This window comes from Pseudophryne corroboree, chromosome 3 (genome assembly GCF_028390025.1).
Source record: "Pseudophryne corroboree isolate aPseCor3 chromosome 3, aPseCor3.hap2, whole genome shotgun sequence".
In the NCBI taxonomy this organism is placed as follows: Eukaryota; Metazoa; Chordata; class Amphibia; order Anura; family Myobatrachidae; genus Pseudophryne; species Pseudophryne corroboree.
In genome coordinates, this window is record NC_086446.1 from 573,480,795 (window position 1) to 573,500,627 (window position 19,833).

The 19,833-nt window shown below is 43.2% G+C and overlaps 1 protein-coding gene across 2 annotated transcripts in view; it reads left to right on the forward strand.

Annotated features, from left to right (window-relative positions):
* The first annotated feature begins 3,410 nt into the window (after positions 1-3,410).
* The window catches only part of ZSWIM8 (zinc finger SWIM-type containing 8), a 131,433-nt gene continuing 115,010 nt past the window's right edge, over positions 3,411-19,833 (forward strand). For both annotated transcript variants that reach the window (XM_063961345.1, XM_063961346.1), the window contains exon 1: positions 3,411-5,009. In XM_063961345.1, coding sequence (XP_063817415.1) covers positions 4,832-5,009 — 178 coding nt within the window. In that variant the 5' untranslated portion in view covers positions 3,411-4,831. The remainder of the gene's footprint in view (positions 5,010-19,833) is intronic.

The following is a 19,833-nucleotide window of genomic DNA, read 5'->3' on the forward strand; positions in this document are numbered from 1 at the left end:
GTCTGGACAGAGATATCCGGAGTTCAAGAGGTTCCCTGGATGGGGGCTGGACACAAGCAGGGGGTGGGCTACGTTTGGCCATCACTGATTACTGCTATTCTGCCAGGTACCTATTGCAGATATCAAATAATATATGGATTAAAATTGGTGCAATTTTAGCAGGAGTGGGTCTGTAATTCCTGACTCCCCTTCAATCTGAAAAAAAAGGCATTTGCAGAAGATAACAATGAGCCAGAATCTTTTGCGAATGTGCCATATTTCTAGAATACTCTTCTTCTGAGGTCCTCAGAAATCTCCTTTGTTTGTGGCATGATACACTTCCACAAACGTGTTGTGAACATCAGACTTTGATAGATCCCTGTTTTTAAAAAAAAGAAAGGTTGTCCACTCACCTGATATATGTATCAGCCTAAAGGTTCACATACTTTTGCGACTCATGGATATGTAATCAGGGCCGTAACTAGGGGGGAGGAGCTAAGGGGGCATGCGCCCCGGGTGCAGGAATTGAGGGGGTGCTGAGGTGAGCTGTTGGTGCTGTGTTTTTAAGCAGGCTATGATCCCGGCTGCTGCCTGGCCAGCACCAACCGATAATAAGCTGCCGCCTACACACCATTGAGAAGACACGCTGTAGTGTAGTGATGTAGTTCAGCATGTAGGGGTTGTTGTACGAGTGATGTAATGCAGTGGATATGGGAATGTGGTGCAGTGATATAGTGCAATGTATGGGGACACACAGGGGGGCATGTTTTGGAACACGCTGCTGGGGGGGCATGAGACGCCTAGGGCATTTGGGGCACATAGGGGAATATTGTCCAATAGTATCCCCTTTTTTTCAAATTTTTTGACAATATGATTATTTTAGTCTGACAGTGTTTGTTTGTATGTTTTTTTTTTCTGGGGTGGGGTGGGGTGGGGTGAGTGGCAAATTACCGCCTTGCCCGGTGACGAAAATCCTAGTTTCGGCCCTGATGTAATATTGGATCATTTTCCACAATAAAAAAAATGAGCATGTCTAATTTTTTTTCTCATTTGTTTGATTTGGTTCTCTTTATCTACTTTTAGGACTTGTGTGACAATCTTAAGTAGTTTTATGCCAAATTTCATCAGAAATATAGAAATTTCTGAAGGGTTCACAAACTTTCAAGCACCACTGTATGTAACATACAGTATGTGTTGGCTGCAGGTCCCCAAGGATCAGCAGCACTGCATCTATCACAGTTTCCGCTGCACCTGGGATGCAGCATTCGGCTTCATTCTCCTTCAAAGCCCGCCCCCAAACTCCTGTTAAACCTAGCCAATGGGAGTCTGGGGGTAGGCTAAGAAGGAGAGTGATGCCTAATTCTGAGTTCCGGGTGCTGCACAGCGCCCGTGATAGACACACAGGGTCGTTTCTAGGGCCAGACGAGCCAGCGTCTGCAGCAGTATTTGTCTACACCGCATAGAACATTGAAGACAATAATCCAGCCAAAAATGCACGCTGCCTTAGAGGAGACAGATGCTAGAGGTCCTACTGGGAGGCGCACTTTTTTTACTGTTCACACTGGGAGCCAAATTGTCTAGAGATGACACTGTAGACACAACTTTGCCAATCCCCAGGGACCTGCAGCCAGCACATGTGACATACATCTCTTCAAGTATGTTTATATGTGCTAAGTGGCCTCCACCCCTGCACTATGTAGTCGGCATGGCAGCTGCCACTGCTCTTGCCTGGCACATCCTGTCTGTGCCTTTGTCGTGGTCTGCATGAGCTGCATTTTCTGTACTCACCCAATGCTTGCATGCACTCCTTCTCTGCATGTATGTTTAAATGTGCTGAGCGGCCCCCCAACCCTGCACTATGTAGTCAGCTGCTGCTGCTCTTGCCTGGCACATACAGTACTGTCTGTTCCTTTGTCGTGGTCTGCATGAGTTGCATCGGCCAATGCTTGCATGCACCTCTTCCACGTTATACCTAGGTGAGGACTAAGAGACGCATAATGCATCCAAATAAAGGTGAAAGTAGAATTGTTTGTGCAAATACAGGAGCTGATTCTGAGTCAGGCGCAAAGTGGCTGTGCTTCCATGGTGCAGCGGAAGCTTGATTTCCTACATGATGCTGATGAAAACTTCCATATTCTAATGTGAGGATCCTTGCACCTTCAAGCAGGAAACTGCTCTGCTCACTAGCTTTCCATCAGCTGCAATTATCATGATTAGTATCTGCAATTGCACCAGCCCCAAGCTAGGGTTAGGGCAACCATCGGGGGAGGGGGGGGGGGGGGGGGGGATGCTGTGGGTACTGGTGTCCTGGGCCCTTACAGAGAGGGGGGCCCACCCCTGGCTCCTACTGCCAATACCTGTAGAGCTGCACCAGTCTGTGAAACAACATCAGGCTGACCCGCAGGGAGAACTTCTTAAAACAAGCCTTCCCTGCGCATCAGCTCTCTGAGAACCATTCCTGTAGGTCCACAACACTCCACCTATATGTAACATCACAATGTATGACATCACATAAGGGGTGGAGCATTGCAGCAGAATTTTTTTGGAAGGGAGGAGCCCTGTCTATTTTATCAGTCCCAGGCCCCATCATTTCTGATGGCAGCCCTGGCGGGATGCGGTCAAGATGCCGCCGGCCGGAATCCCGGCGGTCGAAATACCGACGCCGGAATCCCGACCGCCACAATCCCGACATAATCTCCCTCCGTGGGTGTCCACGACACCCATAGAGGGAGAATATAATAGTGTGCCGAGCGTGGCGAGCGAAGCGAGCCTGCAAGGGGCTGCGTTCCGCTCGCCACCCCTGTCGGGATTGTGTGGTCGGGATTCCGGTCGGCGGCATTTAGTACTGATCCCGCCCTGGCTAGGGGTAAGTAATCCCTTCTCCATACGCATGACTCCGTATAGCACGGAACTCCCAAAATACAACTAGGCACATCTATGCGATCGCGGTATCGCTGCCCAGATAGCGCTTCGAAATGCCCATTTTACGCAAAGACAGATCTGGCCAAGATCCATCCACTGAGAATAGGACAAAATGCATAAATCTGTATCTGCAAATGTGCTGTATGCTAAAACCTGTTATTTTTGTTGTGGAAATAGATCCGCCTGATGGAGAATCTGCCCCACAGAGAGCATGAAAATAAATAAAAAACACCACTCAAGGACAAGATGCTTAAAATCAGATCTCCATCACCCCTGTGAGCATAATGATTTATTTCCATGCCATTGCTGCTATATTCACGTTTGGAGAAAAATAAAAAAAAATAAACCATGTAGTGAAAATGAGATGTGAAAGAGATATCTCAGCAATGATTACACGACCCCAATCTCTCCACAAGACAGCAGAAAGACACTCTAGTCTAGTCCTCCTCGTACCATAGAGTGTAACATGAGTTCCAGGCGGTCGCTGCCTTTCCTATGTTTACACCTCCATACCGGCTCTCGCTGGTGAAGGAAGGCGGAAGCAGGAGGTCGGAAGCGGGGATCAGCTGATCTGGCTGTCCCCAGGTAGTGCCGGGGAGAGAAGAAGCCGAAATCTGCAGCGGAGGGAGGATTAGTCCCTGGATTGATGGAGCTGCTGACTCGGAGCGTTGTCTGACTATGTGCACCTGAAAGGGGAGGAGCACACAGGCCCCGGTGTACCTGTCCCAGCCACACGGGGGCAGTCACCTTACTGCAGGGGACAGCAGCAGGGGGTCTTTTGTTTAGGGAGAAGCATCTGACAACAATTCTGCTTTGGGGATCCCGAGACATCCCCTCCAGCCCTGGCCGGTGCTGCATCCTCCTGCCTGTGTACACCAGTGTCTAGCCAGAGGGGGGGGGAACAAAAGGCAGAGAACAAAGAGAGGACTAGGGGAGAGCTTCCTCCAACCTGGAAGCAGCCTCCAACCTGGATATCACAGGGCCCTGGTAGGACAGATCACCCCTTCCCAGGACATTAAGCAGTCTGGACCCCAGGAAGCAGAAAGGGAACAGGTCATAGATGGACAAATAGTTATCCCCTATAACAAGACATTTATGTAAAGCAAACCTGCCAGGAGAGGAGCATTCCCAGGTCAGTGGATGCTCAAATTCAGACTGTGAGAACAGGAGTAATCCCTCTGCAGTAACACAGTGAACCGCTGGAATTGAAACCTCTGCAGAATAATCCCCCCCACCAACACCACCACCACCAAAGTGGCAGTGTCCTTTTTCTTTTTAATAAGATCTGATATTTCCATCTATTATATTTTCTTTTTGTTCTGATGGACACATCTGGTTAAGTGGAATTATACAAAGTTATCAGAATTCTTGCCGTGGGAAAGTTTGGTGTTAATGCCGACACGCTGAATGGAGATTGGAATTTAGATGATATTTTAACCATCATTTTTCACGCCAGTTACAATAATAGAATTTGGATACTAAAGTATGCGGCCTTTAGGGTATATTGACACAAACTCTGGGAAATGTAACTTATTCTGGCTAGTGTCTTGTGTTTCATCTTGTAAAGGTTCTATTATTGGATAATTGATATATTTTTCATATGAATCAGAAACGGATGGGCATAAAAGCAGAGTAGATTTAGCAGTATATTTTTATTGGAAAAGGAGTAGTTATTACAAAAAGCACAACAAATTGTAATAGTTATGTTTTGGGGAGAGTTGGTGAAGTAAGCCGGCGCTTGGATTTTACATCAAAACTTTTTTTCTCTTACTCAAGCAAGAATTTGTTGAAGAAAAGCATTTTTTTTTTTTTTTTTTTAGATACATTCATCAAACATAAGACTAGTTGAATATATTAATTATCTTGGTGTAACACACTTGGTTCCTGTTAAGTGTCCACAAGTTACTCCTGATTTAAACCCTTAGATGTGATGGAGCTCATGTTTGCAGAGTGGGAGGATGGGGAAAGGTTTTCCTTTGAAGATTCGGATCGTTTTGAGGAGGACTCTTTATGTTCCTTCATCTCAGAGGCAGAAAGTCTCTGCCAGAATTGGAGAGGATGGCGCAAACAATCAGCAGGACCCAATTCTCCCACAGTGAAAATGAAAGGTGAGCCCTTGTCACAGCCTTAATACAAGTGGAGTATTGAATATGTATATTAGATGCAGTGTTTAATGAATGGCTGTCACTCTTGTTCTAGATTTTTTTTTGGTAGTAATAACGGGTTGTTATGCAAAGTTGTTAACAGTATACTTTGTTAAACGGTCTATTTAAAAATTAAATTGGTTGATTTTGTTTTTGGAGCTTGACATCTGTCAGTGTGACACTGAAGTATTCTACACCAAGATTATAGAGTATGTGTAATATGCATTATGATTGTGTTCTGCTGTAACTCTTGTCTGGGTTGGTTCTAAATCTGAGTGGGAGAAGGGACCTTCTGACGTCACTAGGGTAGGAGACACGTCACCAGGGGGAGGAGCTACGGCCGAACAGAGTGCCCGAAAAGTACCCTCGCGGGCTCGCTTAGCTCGCCACGCTTCGGGCTCGGTGGCTCGCTCCGCTTCGCTCGCCACCTGATTACTAAAGGTAATAGTTGGTGGCGTGGATAGTAGAGGAACTATCCCGCTGGCCTAGCTCCTCCCCCTTGTGTCGTGGCTCCTCCCACTGATGTAAAATGTCCCTTAGGCCACTTGAATCTATCATCTACCCTCTTGTCTGTCTTAGTAGTTTTGCTGTCATGTACCAAACATTAATTCTGCTCCATATATTGGTGTTTTATATGTGTTTGAGCATATACAGTAAGTATACCTATTTCTGCAGTTATTATTGGAACAGTCATTTTCGGTGTTGTCTCACTGTGTTTTATCATTTCAGTACTATCTAATTCCCTGTGGATACTTAACTAGGTTTTTTTTTTCTTTCAAATTAAAAATATTTTCTGTGACATTCGTTTTTAAGCTGATAATCTTTTGCGTGCTACTATGTACAGCATAAATATGTGTCTAATTTTCTTCTCCCAAAAAGCTATTTTAATTTTTTTTATTTTAAACTGGTTACTTAGCATTAAAATGGTAAGTGGCTTCCTCAGGGGTAGGGGCAGACTAGATGGACCAAGAGGTTCTTATCTGCCATCAAATTACACCATAACTAGACCACAGCTGGACTGTAATAGTTTGCGATTTGGCAAAGGTGCAGATTTTACTGCTGTTTTACCATGGCCTGTATACCAGCCTGGTTCTGCCTTTAACAAATTCCGCTACAGAGTGACTGGGTATTAAGGGGCACTATAGAAACATAGAATTTGTCGGCAGATAAAAACCACTTGGCCCATCTAGTCTGCCCCCTTTTTTTTTAATGTTATTTTTATCTCTAACCTTATTTGATCCTTATTTCTTTGTAAGGATATCCTTATGTCTATCCCATGCATGTTTAAATTGCTCTACCACCTCTGATGGGAGGCTATTCCACTTGTCCACTACCCTTTCTGTGAAATAATTTTTCCGCAAATTTCCCCTGAACCTCCCCCCCTCCAGTCTCAGTGCATGTCCTCGTGTCCTATTGCTTCTCTTCATTTGGAGAATGTTTCCCTCCTGGACTTTGTTAAAACCCTTGATATATTTGAAAGTTTCTATCATGTCCCCCCTTTCCCTTCTCTGCTCCAAACTATACATATTGAGATTTCTTAGTCTTTCTGGGTATGTTTTGTGATGTAGGCCATGCACCATTTTAGTTGCCCTCCTTTGTACAGTTTCTAATGTATTAATATCCTTTTGAAGATATGGCCTCCAGAACTGAATACAGTATTCTAGATGAGGCCGTACCAATGACCTATACAGTGGCATTATTACTTCTTTCTTTCTGCTGCTGATTCCTCTCCCAATGCAGCCAAGCATCTGACTAGCCTTCCTCATTGCCTTGTTACATTGCTTACCTGCCTTTAAGTCATCTGAAATAGTGACTCCTAGATCCGTTTCCTCCTCAGTAGTTTCCAGTATAGTGCCATTAATACTGTATTTAGCTTTAGGATTTTTGAGACCCAAGTGCATGATTTTGCATTTTTTGGCATTAAACTGTAATTGCCAGACTTGACCATTTCTCTAGTCTACCTAGATCCTCAATCATTTGTTTTACCCCACCTGGTGTGTCTACCCTGTTGCATACCTTTTGTGTCATCTGCAAAAAGGCATACTTTCCCTTTAATGCCATTTGCAATGTCACCAATAAAGATATTAAAAAGCACTGGTCCAAGTACAGATCCCTGGGGTACTCCACTGGTAACATTTCCCTCCTGTGAATGCACTCCATTTACCACAACTCTCTGTTTTCTATCCTTCAACCAAGATCTTATCCATTCAATAATCCTAATATCCAATCCCAAACTTTCAAGTTTATTTAGCAGTCTGCAATGTGGAACTGTGTCAAAAGCCTTACTAAAGTCTAGATAAGCTATATCCATGGCTCCACCTTTATCCATCACTTTAGTCACACAATCAAAAAAGTCAATAAGATTTGTTTGACATGATCTCCCCCAAGTGAATCCATGCTGTTTGAGATCCAGTAAATTGCCGGATTTGAGATAATCTACAACTCTTTCTTTTAAGAGTGTTTCCATCAATTTCCCTACTACTGATGTAAGACTCACTGGTCTGTAGTTGTTTGCCTCTTCCTTGCTTCCACTTTTGTGCAGTGGGACTACTATGCCGGAGTAGCAACTAAGGCCAACAGGCTCTCTGTTACAGCGGTCTTAGAAGCAGCTCAATAAAGCAGCGCTCAACAAGCTTTCGATGAATGAAGATTACAGAATTTTGCACAATTTAAGTGCAACAGAAAGGTATCCTTGATCCCTAGAAATTCTATGCTCTAGGTATCAAAGAAAGGCAGTCCTAATTTAAGATCCAGATGAAACCGTGGTAAACTGTACAGTTAGCTGATGTAATTAATGATTAACTCCCCAATGTATGTCTGAACACCAACAAACTCTGTTGTGCATGAAAACATTGTATTCCCTGTAAAGAAGGAACATTTAATTTATAGATGCTATGAGGAGTAATCTTATCTCACCGAAAGAAAGTACAAATGTATTGTGCCCAGTGGTTGAGAGTATGAAAAGGTTGTTGTTGTTTTTTTTTTTTTTATGTTTTTTTTTTTTTTTTTGTAATTTAGGGATCATGCCAGAAAGACTGGAAAACCTTGTAACAAATGTAGTGATACACCATGGCCCTCATTCCGAGTTGTTCGCTCGCAAGGCGAATGTAGCAGAGTTACACACGCTAAGCCGCCGCCTACTGGGAGTGAATCTTAGCTTCTTAAAATTGCGACCGACGTACGCGCAATATTGCGATTACAAACGAGTTAGCAGTTTCAGAGTAGCTCCAGACTTACTCTGCCTGTGCGATCATTTCAGTGCTTGTCGTTCCTGGTTGACGTCACAAACACACCCAGCGTTCGCCCAGGCACTCCCACCGTTTCTCCGGCCACTCCTGCGTTTTTTCCGGAAACGGTAGCGTTTTCAGCCACACGCCCCTGAAACGCCGTGTTTCCGCCCAGTAACACCCATTTCCTGTCAATCACATTACGATCGCCGGAGCGAAGAAAAAGCCGTGAGTAAAAATACTTTCATCATAGTAAAGTTACTTGGCGCAGTCGCAGTGCGAACATTGCGCATGCGTACTAAGCGGATTTTCACTGCGATGCGATGAAAAATACCGAGCGAACAACTCTGAATGAGGGCCCATGTCTCAAAATCTGCCCTCCTTACTGATTAGGTGCAGGGTGCTAGAATGAACACTAGTTTAGGTACTGTTTGTGCTCTTTCCACTATTTGGTACATACAGACGGGTCCATGTTTATCTTGACCTTTAATAGGATTAACTGAGACTGGGCAGTCGGATTTAATCCCCTGCTGTAACAATTTAATCCCCTGCTGTAATGACTTAATCCCCTGCTGTATTGTTCTCTGTATTGTATTGCAGATGAGAACAATAGATGAAGGGTTTATGTTAATAAACCATGTTGTGCCTAGGCGCAGAAAACTAGCCAATATAACCGTGGACCCATCTGTACGTGTATGCTGGGGTCTCAAGAAAGTTGTGCAGAAATGCCCCCAACAGTTAATAGCTGTTGGTTAATTACATCATAAGGTTTAGTGTGGGGATTGTTATGTTATAACCACATAACCTATTCACCAGGTAGCTCGCCTCACCCTCCTTGCCATCTCAATCTCACTTCCTTCCTGCCCCCAAGTCCCCATTGATTTGCTCAAACCTCATATCATCCGTCTCCCCCCTACCTTTACACTGTAAGCTTCTAGGAGCAGGGTCCTCCGTCCTGTTCTCTCAGCCCCATTCCCTTGCACTTCTATTACAGTCCTCACCTTTGCACAGGCCGTTTTTCCAGAATGCCACCCGCTTGTAGCTGCTCATCTCTTCCAGCGGCTCTTAACCTGGTAGTGTTGCCATAGCTATTGGTAACAGGATCCTACCTTTGCCTCTCACCTTGCTTACCAGATGTATTGTGTACTGATATATGTGGTGCTAATTGTGTTCTGTTGGCTACTGTAATGTTATGTTGCCTTATGTATGGCGTTACAGACCACTTGTGGGGTCATATAAATAATGTAAAATAATAATGATGATATGGGAGTTTTTTCTATTGGTCCCCCCCCCCCCCAGCCCAAATAGTGCTTTCCTACATTGTAATTGGAAGTTACACCAGTGGTTTCCATCTGGGTGCTGTAGGGCACTTGCAGGGGTGCCATGAGTTGGTGGTCCAGGACCAAATCACATTTTGGCTGCCATTCGTAAACTGTGTGGACAAACAGAATCATAACCCTGTCTACCACTATATAATTGAACCTAAGGCTGACATATGAACACAATTTACATAATTTTAGATTTTATTTCTGAATTTCTCAATAAGACACTTTTTTGCCCTAGCTGTGCAGTGAAATCACTATATATACAGTATTTGCTGGCGTATAAGACTACTTTTGTTGCCCTGAAAAACATGCCTCCAAGTGGGGGGGTCGTCTTATACGCCGGGTGCACTTCAGTTGGGATAGACATAGCTGCCATAGTGGCCTTCCGATACTCGCCCGGTGCCCATAGTGGCCTCCCGATGCCCGCCCACCTCATTCTACTCACCATCTAGTATCGCGCGATATCCAGTGCGGCCGCGGCGGGTCACTAGTGCCAATTACAGGGAGATGCAGGGACTGGCCGGAGGCGCTGCAGTCGCGTTGTGGCCGTACAATGGTGACAATGACAGGTACTGTAATGGCACTAATACTAATACTAATGGCACTCATGTGAAACCGGTAACACTAAATGCACACAGGGGTATACTTTTATACATTTTACAACTTTCTCCTCGCCCCCTCCCCCCTTCTTATGCATACCTTGATAAATACTCCCTATCCAAATCTCTTATCAGGTCATAATATACAGTATGTCACATCTGATGTTCTTTTACGTTTTATTTGGTGTGTGGAAGGGGGTAGTCTTATACGGCGAGTATATAACAAACTCTATATTTTGAGTGGAAATGTTGGGGATCGTCTTATACGCCGGCAAATACGGGTAGTTGCAGACACCTTGTGGCACCATTTAAATAAATATTTATGTAAAAATGTATATGAAAGTCATTTTCCGACTTACCACTGCGCTGTATTGAATAGCCCCGGGAGCTAATTCCCGGCGCTATTCAACTGTCATCGAATTGATCCGAGCCCAAAGGTTTATAAGGAGTGATTGAAAATACATTTTGTTGTCATTATTGTTGCACAACATTCACAAGCAGTGTGTGTAAGTAATGGTTTTGTGATCAGTCCATGTTTAATTTTTTTGCTCACCAGCCTGAGCCTTAAATCTCATTTCTGTTAAACGGACTGTGGTTTATTCCTGCTGTTTTGTAATGTATTCCAATTGTGAATTTAATTTGTAAGCACAGTATTCAACAAAAAGCCATTTTCTTACTGGATTTAACGTAAGAATCTGGTGCTTTGTCAGCCAGAAAACACATAAGCATTTTGTGTCTTCATTAGAACACATAGGGGTATATGCAATTGCGGTCGAATTCCCGAAATTGTCGAAAAACGGGACTTTTTCGCCCCAAAAAATAAATCGACAATGCAATTCAGTACTTTCCGTCAAAAAAGCGGACTTTCAAAATTCGACTTTTTGAAATCGACATTTGTCAAATTTGACATTTCTGCAATGGTACAAATGCAGCAATTCTCCAAAAGTATATTCAATTGAAGTTTGGAAATTCGACAACAGTGCTTTTAGACAGTAAATTCGTCATTTTCAATCCGCCACACTTTGGTGGGGGAATCTAATAAAAAAAATTTAAAACATGTTTTTTTTTGGTGATTTTTTTATTGGTAATAGCATATCTATTTATTTTAGAAGGGATTAGGTAATTGGTTTGTCTATTTTGGAGGCACAAGTATTATTTATATATTTTTAAAAATATTATTATTATATTTTTTTAATTTTTTTAAATGGAATGGTAAAATCCCGGAAAAAAAAAGGCGTGGGGTCCCCCCTCCAAAGCATAACCAGCCTCGGGCTCTTCGAGCTGGTCCTGGTTCTAAAAATCCGGGGGAAAAAATGTCATGGGATCCCCCGTATTTTTAAAACCAGCACCGGGCTCTGCGCCTGGTGCTGGTGCAAAAAATACGGGGGACAAAAAGAGTAGGGGTCCCCCGTATTTTTTACACCAGCATTTTCCCCCCCGGATTTTTAGAACCAGGACCGCCTCGAAGAGCTTGAGGCTGGTTATGCTTTGAAGGGGGACCCAACGCAATGTTTTTTCGGGTTTTTTCCCGGTTTTTTTAAAAAATCGGAACAAAATCCGTCAAATCGGCCGTTTTTCGTCAGCGGGACTGTCGAATCCGTTTTTAATTGAATATGGTCAATTTCGGCACCCACTTGCCGAAATTAGACGGTCGAATTGTGTCGAATTAAAAAACGGCCGAAAAATTGCCGCGATTCGTCGCTAATTGCATATACCCCATATTCCTTTCTTCAGTTTACATTGTAATGAAAAACTCAGGAGCTGCTGGACGTTATGCTGTGTTTGTAAAGTGCTCTAGCAATAAGCCATAAAGTTGATGATTGCGTAGCCCTTTCTGTACTTTTGGTAAATGGGTATGTTCCTCGTCACCAATAATGTCCCAGAGCTGCAATGGTATATTGTGTCCCTCCACACTTTCACTATGCAAACTTTGATTGTCCTAATTCTATGGGGCATTTGTAATAGGGTCGTCCCAGTTTGCTGGAGGTGTGGGTTTTGCGCGTTCATGTGCCAAAAACCCGTGTTCAGGTGTGCTTGTGTGAAAGGGGTATAAAAAAGGTGCCAATTCCAAAGATATCTTTTGTCTTTCATATTGTTTGAAAAATTGCTTAAGGTGCATACACACTGGGCCCAGCGTGTATGTACAGCGATCATCGCTGGACTGAAAAGCGCTCGGTGCATACACACTGAGTGCTTTCCCCCCCTGTCCAGCGGGGGTGAGCGGTTTTCCACAGCAGGACGCTATGGAAAGCCGTTCACCTCGCCGCTCATCTGCTGGTAATACCAGTAGATGAACGGCGGGCGCCAGCGATGAAGCGGGAGCGCGCATCAGCGTTTGGACATACACACTGGGCGGCTTTGAGCTGAAAGCAGCTCAACACACCAAAAGTGACCTGCTCTCAGCTCAAAATCGCCCAGTGTGTATGGGCCTTTCATGTGTACACTTGATTTCGTTTGTCAGGGCTCTGGGAAGTTCAAGGGAAATTGCTCATCTTACACATTGTTCATCTTTCACATTGGTCATGTCTTCTAGTGTGTATGGGCCTTGACTCTCTAGGCACATGTTATATCTGCCCCACCTGCAGTCAACATGGTTTTGCCCAACTGCTAACGAATTTGCTGCTGCGATCAGATCTGAATTAACCCCTAGATCTGTAACCTGTGCCTGTTGCAGAACAATGTGCAAAGCTGGCTACCTCTAATAACTGATTGACCGCATTCTCAGCGTTGGGATTTCATACCCATCCCCATTCAAGTGACTTGTGTCTCTCTCTCTCTCTCAAAGTCCGATATTTGACGTGAAATGCAGGCAGATTGGCGATTGCCCAGAGAGCACAGGATCTGTGTGCATTATAAATCAGCCTGCAATATGGTCAATGTTCTATTCTTTACTTATGTGTACAAGATCTTGACTTGGCACAGTGAGTACTTCTAACCACTGTTTGAAGGACTGCATGTTCAGTGTAAAAGGCAAGTAAAGCTTTTTGTTTTACACAAGTACAGTAAAGTATACAAAGCTCAGAAATGGTTAAATATGGTCTTAGAACTTTTTTCAAAGACCCTTGTTTTGGTAAGTTGGAGATGAGAAAAAACAGCAATATTCTGCTGCTGGTCCTGTTCCAGCTCTCAGGGATTGGTGACTCATGATCTGGAGAAGGCTATATCCCTAGGTGACCTCTCTCCTGAACCTCCCCAGGAATTCCCTAGCACTGTAGTGTGGCTTGCTGTGCATTGCAATTCATTTAATTTTTGGCAGTGCAAATGCTACGCCTTGGAAATAAACAGTCTGGATATGTTATTTGGCAGGAAATCTCATGAAGTCTACAAAATGTTTCTCCCTTCCTCCACATACTATTTTTTGGTGTTTGTTTGGTATACTGACATTGCAACCCTTTTTTAAACTATGTGCATTTTAAACATGTTATAAATATATGAAGCATATGTTCTGCATACAAATTTGCGTTTCTATGCTTTTTATTGTTTCAAGGGTTATTGGTTAATAAAGTGGAGTAAACACACTGCTCGTCTTGAACATACATTAGGTGGGCTCATCTGCTCTTTTGACCTCCAATATTATCTCTATGCTGATAATACTCAGATCTTCCTTTCCTCCCCTGACATTACCCCCGATCTCCCCACTTGTATCTTCAACTGTCTCTCTGCTGTCTCTTCCTGGATGTAAAGGGGGGTACTCACGGAGCGATATTCTAAAAAATCTGACCAGATTGCTTAGAATATAAGCCTGATCGCTCCGTGTGTAGCCCTAACAGCGATAGCGATGCGCAGCCCCGCGCATCGTTATCGCAGCTGCTAGGTGAAGTGAGCGCCCCCCCCGTCTCCCCCCGCACACTCAGCACACATCGTGCTGTGCTGAGCGGCGGGAGAGATGTGTGCTGAGCGGTTCGCCCAGCACACAACTCTCCCCGCATCGGCCCATCTATATGGGCCTTAACAGTACTTTCTAAAACTTAACTGGTCATACTGAACTGATAATCTTCCTACCCTCCCGCAAAACCTCCCCTACCACAATTTCATTATCTATGGACATCACTAAAGGCCCATACACACTAGAAGACTTGAAGGATGTGGAAGATGAACAATTTGGAATATGAGCGATTTTCCCTTGATCTCTCTGACAAACGATATTGAGTGTATACACTGAGTGATTGTACAAACTATCTGAATGATCTGCTCTGCTGGGATTGAAGGGATGCATAAATGAATGACTATCTGCTTCAAAAGAGTGCAGATCGTTCGCCGTGTACACATTGGACGATTTAAACAATAGATTAACCTTCGTTAACGCTAAGATCGCTGGTAAAAATCTTTTAGTGTGTATGGGCCTTTACATCTCCTCTAGCCCCCACATTCGCTGTCTTTGAGTTAACCTTGATTCCTCCCTTTCCTTTAAACTTTCAGTAACTTTTTTTAGTCCTGCCGTTTTAATCTCAAAAATATTTTATAGGATCAGACCCTTTCTTATCCTGGATGCTACAAAGACGCTCATCCACTCACTGGTCATCTCCAGATTGGACTACTGTAACCACCTCCTATCTGGCCTCCCTTACGCTCACCTCTCTCCACTCAGTTCTTTCCTCAATGCTGCCGACCGGCTCATCTTCCTCTTCAAACATACGACATCTGCCTAGCCCCTCCTACAAAGCTCTACACTCCCTCTTCAGAACACAATTCAAGTTTCTCGTACTCCCAAAGCCCTCACCCAATCCTCTCCCATTTACATATCTGACCTTATCTCCCTTCACAAACCCAAATGAACGCATCCTCTCCTGCCAACTGATTGCTTTTTCAGACTCCCGTGCTGCTCCCTGTTTCCGGAGTCCTCTCCATTTCAGACTTTCCACCTCTTTATAAAACTTCAAAAGTGCTCTTAAGACCCACTTCTTTATCAAAGCCATCCATCTCTTACTGCCCCATGCTTAATTTCTACCCTACCTGTGTAACCCCTGTCTATCTGCCCCTTCCATATGGAATGCAAGCTCTCACGAGCAGGGCCCTCTTCTTTCATGTGCTTTTCCTTCCCTTACTTATGCTATTGTCTACTACTCCATATTCCATAGAATTGCACCTAACCCTGGGTTTCTACCACCATATTTATTTATTTATTTATTTATTAGCAGTTTCTTATATAGCGCAGCATATTCCGTTGCGCTTTACAATTAGAACAACGGTTATAGAACAAAACTGGACAAAGACAGACAGAGGTAGGAAGACCGTGCTCGCAAGCTTACAATTTATAGGGAAATAGGCATTGATACACAAGGATAGATGCTACCTGTTGCATAATGGTCCACCAGATTGCTAGGTTCTTAATGGGTTGTATGGTATGATCACCCAGCAATGTTGGAAGACAAAATGTGAGGTTATGTGGACTGTACAGAGAGGATGTAACTGGATAGGGACAGCATTGAAGGTTATGTGGGTTGGTCTGGAATTTTGTAGGCTTGTCTGAAGAGATGAGTTTTCAGGGAACTTTTAACGGTTTGGAGACTAGAGTAGAGTCTTATTGTGCGTGGGAGGGCATTCCACAGAGTTGGTGAAGCCCAAGTAAAGTCCTGTAATTTTGAGTGTGAACAGGTAATACATGTGGATGAGAGACGCAGATCTTGTGCAGAGCGGAGATATTTTGAGATGAGTGAGGAGATGTATGATGGCGAAGTTTGGTTAATAGCCTTGTATGTAAGTAACAGTATTTTATATTTAACACGGTAGAATACCGGTAACCATTGAAGGGACTGACAGAGCGGATCAGCAGACGAAGAACGTCTAGTGAGGAAGATTAGCCTCGCAGCTGCATTTAAACTGGATAGTAGTGGTGAGAGCCTATGTTTGGGAAGACCAGTAAGGAGATTATTACAATAATCAATGCGGGAGATGATGAGTGCATGGATTAGAGTTTTTGCAGTGTCTTGTGTAAGATAAGGGCGTATTTTGGATATGTTTTTAAGGTGCATGTAACATAATTTAGAGACAGATTGAATGTGTGGAACAAAGGACAGTTCAGAGTCAAGGGTGACACCTAGGCAGCGAGCTTGTGGGGTAGGGTGGTTAGTTGCATTGTCAACAGTTATGGAGATATCAGGTTGGTAACTACTCTTGGCTGGTGGGAAACTAATTAATTCTGTTTTGGAAATGTTGAGTTTGAGGTGGCGAGATGACATCCAAGATGAAACGGCAGACAGGCATCCAGTGACACGAGCCCATACAGATGGTGATAAATCTGGGGAGGATAGGTAGATTTGAGTATCATCAGCATACAAATGATACTGAAATCCGAAGGAGCTGATTAGTTTACCAAGAGATGAGGTATAGATTGAGAACAGCAGAGGACCTAAGTCTGAGCCTTGCGGTACTCCAACTGATAGAGGTAAAGAAGAGGAGGTAGAATCAGAGAAGTGAACACTGAAAGAGTGATTATTTGATTGGTATGACCATTGATGCAGCAATGTTTATAAACCATGTACTTGTCCTACATTATCTTGTACTGTAAGTCACTGTTTTCTTCTGCTCATTTGTTAATGTACTTTGTTAGGCGCTGCTGAACCCTTGTGGTGCCATATATAAATAAAGGATGATTATAATATATGCATATTTAAAACTTTAAAAACAAAATAAGAAAAATCTCTAGTGTTATATAGCAGTCTCTTGAGCCTTCTGCAGTATTGACAAGATCCCTGGTCACTCCATTGCCTAGTGTCGAACATAGTATAGTTTATTACTCTGATTGTGACATATCTGGGGGCACAATCTAGAGACTATAGCAAGGATTTTTTCATTTGAACTTGAATGAAGACCATAATGTAAAGTTCTACATTAGCTTTGTGGTCTGTTAATTACCTTTTAATTGAACATACAGTCTGAATTGTTATTTAGATCAATTTGTTTTGGTTACACATGAAATGTGTCCTACTGGCTTGCTAAATTATTTAACATGCACTGTAAGTTCTGTTTTTTTAACACTAATGCAAGTGGTGAAAAAATCTGAAAATGAAATAAAATAGGTCTAAATAGTGGATTAAGTTCCATCCCCGAAACAAACAGAATCAATTAAATAATGCAACCAATCAATAATTGTGTGCCATTCTATAGATCTGATCATCTGATATATTGTCCTTGCATAATGTACAGAAAGAGACTACTCTGGGTACATGCTGGGAGAGTGTCCTCCTTAACACCGCGGGTGGTGCCTGTAGTTAGACCACCCAACTGTACCTCACGGTTTGTGTGTTTTAAATATTCAGGTCCCAGCAGACGCAGGTTTGTGCTTGAAGTGTGATGCATAGGAGGCAGGTGAAGCGTTACACAAACACAGATGCTGGAAATACTTTGCTTCAGGTCATCTTCTGTGGGGAATAAATTACTGGAACACATTGACTCTCCAAAGGTAATCGCTTGTCACAACACAGAATCATAATAAATCATCTTTGGTAATAGTCACGTTTCCCCAAATCTGCAGTGTCTTTTAAATGGTCTGGGGTTTTTACCATTGACTATCTCCAGTTCTCCAGACAACACTTATATCTGCACTCTGTTTTTGACTTTAACATATTAAGATTAACATTCTAATTGTTCTTCATGAATCTGGCACATTCTTTGCCATTATACCGAACTCCCAAGTCTACTTTCAGCATGGAACCTCTCTTGTTCCTATACTCCTACACTTGAACTGGAACTCAGACTTGCAGAACTTAATATATAATGGCACTTTGGTAAAGGGGGTGATATACCTACTACCAGGAGAGTTCTAAAAAGCCCATCTTCTGTCCAGTGGAAGACTCATGCACACAGATGCCTTATATTACAGTCACAGAGGAGCACTACTGAACAGTTTAGAATGAATGGAACAGTAGGGCAGCCATAAGCCATTTTTAAATGCATTTTAGAATATTTTAATCATGGTGTTCAAAATTTGCTGAAATAAACCCTGGATGACCTTAAGTCCCAACCATTCCAGACATTGGTTCTTATGCTCGTACAGGACATTAGCATCGCATACACTGCTTAAGGAATCAGTTCAGTTAATGAGCGTTTTCTCCTTCCTCTGAGGTTTGGTTTCTGTAGGTCAAACTGTTATTTAACTAGACCTTGGTTCATAAACCTCTTTCACTACTAAGCTGTCTAAATACAATTAACTTTTAATGCTGCTGAGATGATTATATCTATAGATTTACCATAAGGAAGGGATAGGAAAAGGTAATGTCCACTTCGAGGTGGGTTTCCACCAATCGTTTCCCTCCACCAACTATTCCCTGTAGATATCTACCCCCAATCATTGCTAAGAAAACCACAAGGCAGAATACCAACTGGGATTCCCCTCGAGTGGGAATACTGGGCTGCGGTTGGGATTCCAACCGCTGCGATTGTACCGGCGTCTGTCTTCTGAACGCCGGGATCCCGACAGCTGGTATATTAACTGCATCCCAATTTAAATGATGCATTTATATGGCTAACTTGTATGTTGCATATAACAGTTAAAAACCGTTTGGAGTTGCCACAATACTTAATCCAGTACCAAACACATTGGCCAGTTATATTGTAGCAGTTTTGAGCCAAGTGGTAAACCGAAAGGTGTTGTGTGCAGCAGAGAAACTCTGGTAAAAAAAAACAGTCTGTCTCAACGCTAATGAAGATTAAAATGCAGGTTTAACCAAAAATGGAAGCTGTCACCACTGAAGCTTGTAGTTTGTTGTAGTATCCAATCCTAGTCCTCCATGCATGGTTCCGGTATGAATGGTCGACCATGTTATGGTCGACAGTCATAAGGTCGACCACTATTGGTCGACATTGACATGGTCGACATGGACACATGGTCGACATTGACACATGGTCGACACATGAAAAGGTCGACACAAGTTTTTTTTCCTTTTTTGGTGTAGTTTTTTGCGTAAAGTGACTGGGAACCCCAATTAGTGCACCGCGTCCCCTCGCATGGCTCGCTTCGCTCGCCATGCTTCGGGCATGGTGCCTTCGCTCCGCTACCGCTTTGCTCGGCACAGATTACCGTTCCAATCGTAGTCCATGTGGATCGTAAAGTATGGAAAAGTTCCCCAAAAGAAAAAAAAGTAAAAAAACTCATGTCGACCATTTTCATGTGTCGACCATGTGTCCATGTCGACCATGTCAATGTCGACCAATAGTAGTCGACCTAATGACTCGACCATAACATGGTCGACCATGTGAACGGATACCTCCATGCATCAGTGCCGGTTTTGCAGCTTGGATTGGAAGCCAGATGTAATTATGCTAGTAAAACACAAACAAGAATTACTAACTGTGCGTAGGGATAGCAGCCTAACAAGTTCAACTCTCCTAGAAGGTATCCAACTTCCTCCCTTCACCAAAGTGCACAACAATATAAAAGTTGGAGGGGAACTTAGCAGCGTTTTCTTTCAGACGTTTTTTGAGTCCAATCAACTCCACGTTATTAGTCTTCTATTACAGGTGATACACCATGAAACAAAATACAAATGGAGTGACATAGTGAAGCACAGTTTTTAATCATTAATATAACGCATGAATAAAAAGCTTTCAATTAATGATAAATGAACGAATGTGCAGTAGATTAAAAGTTGCAATAAGTTGTAAAATGACAGGAGTCCAAAAACTAATGTGGGCAGAG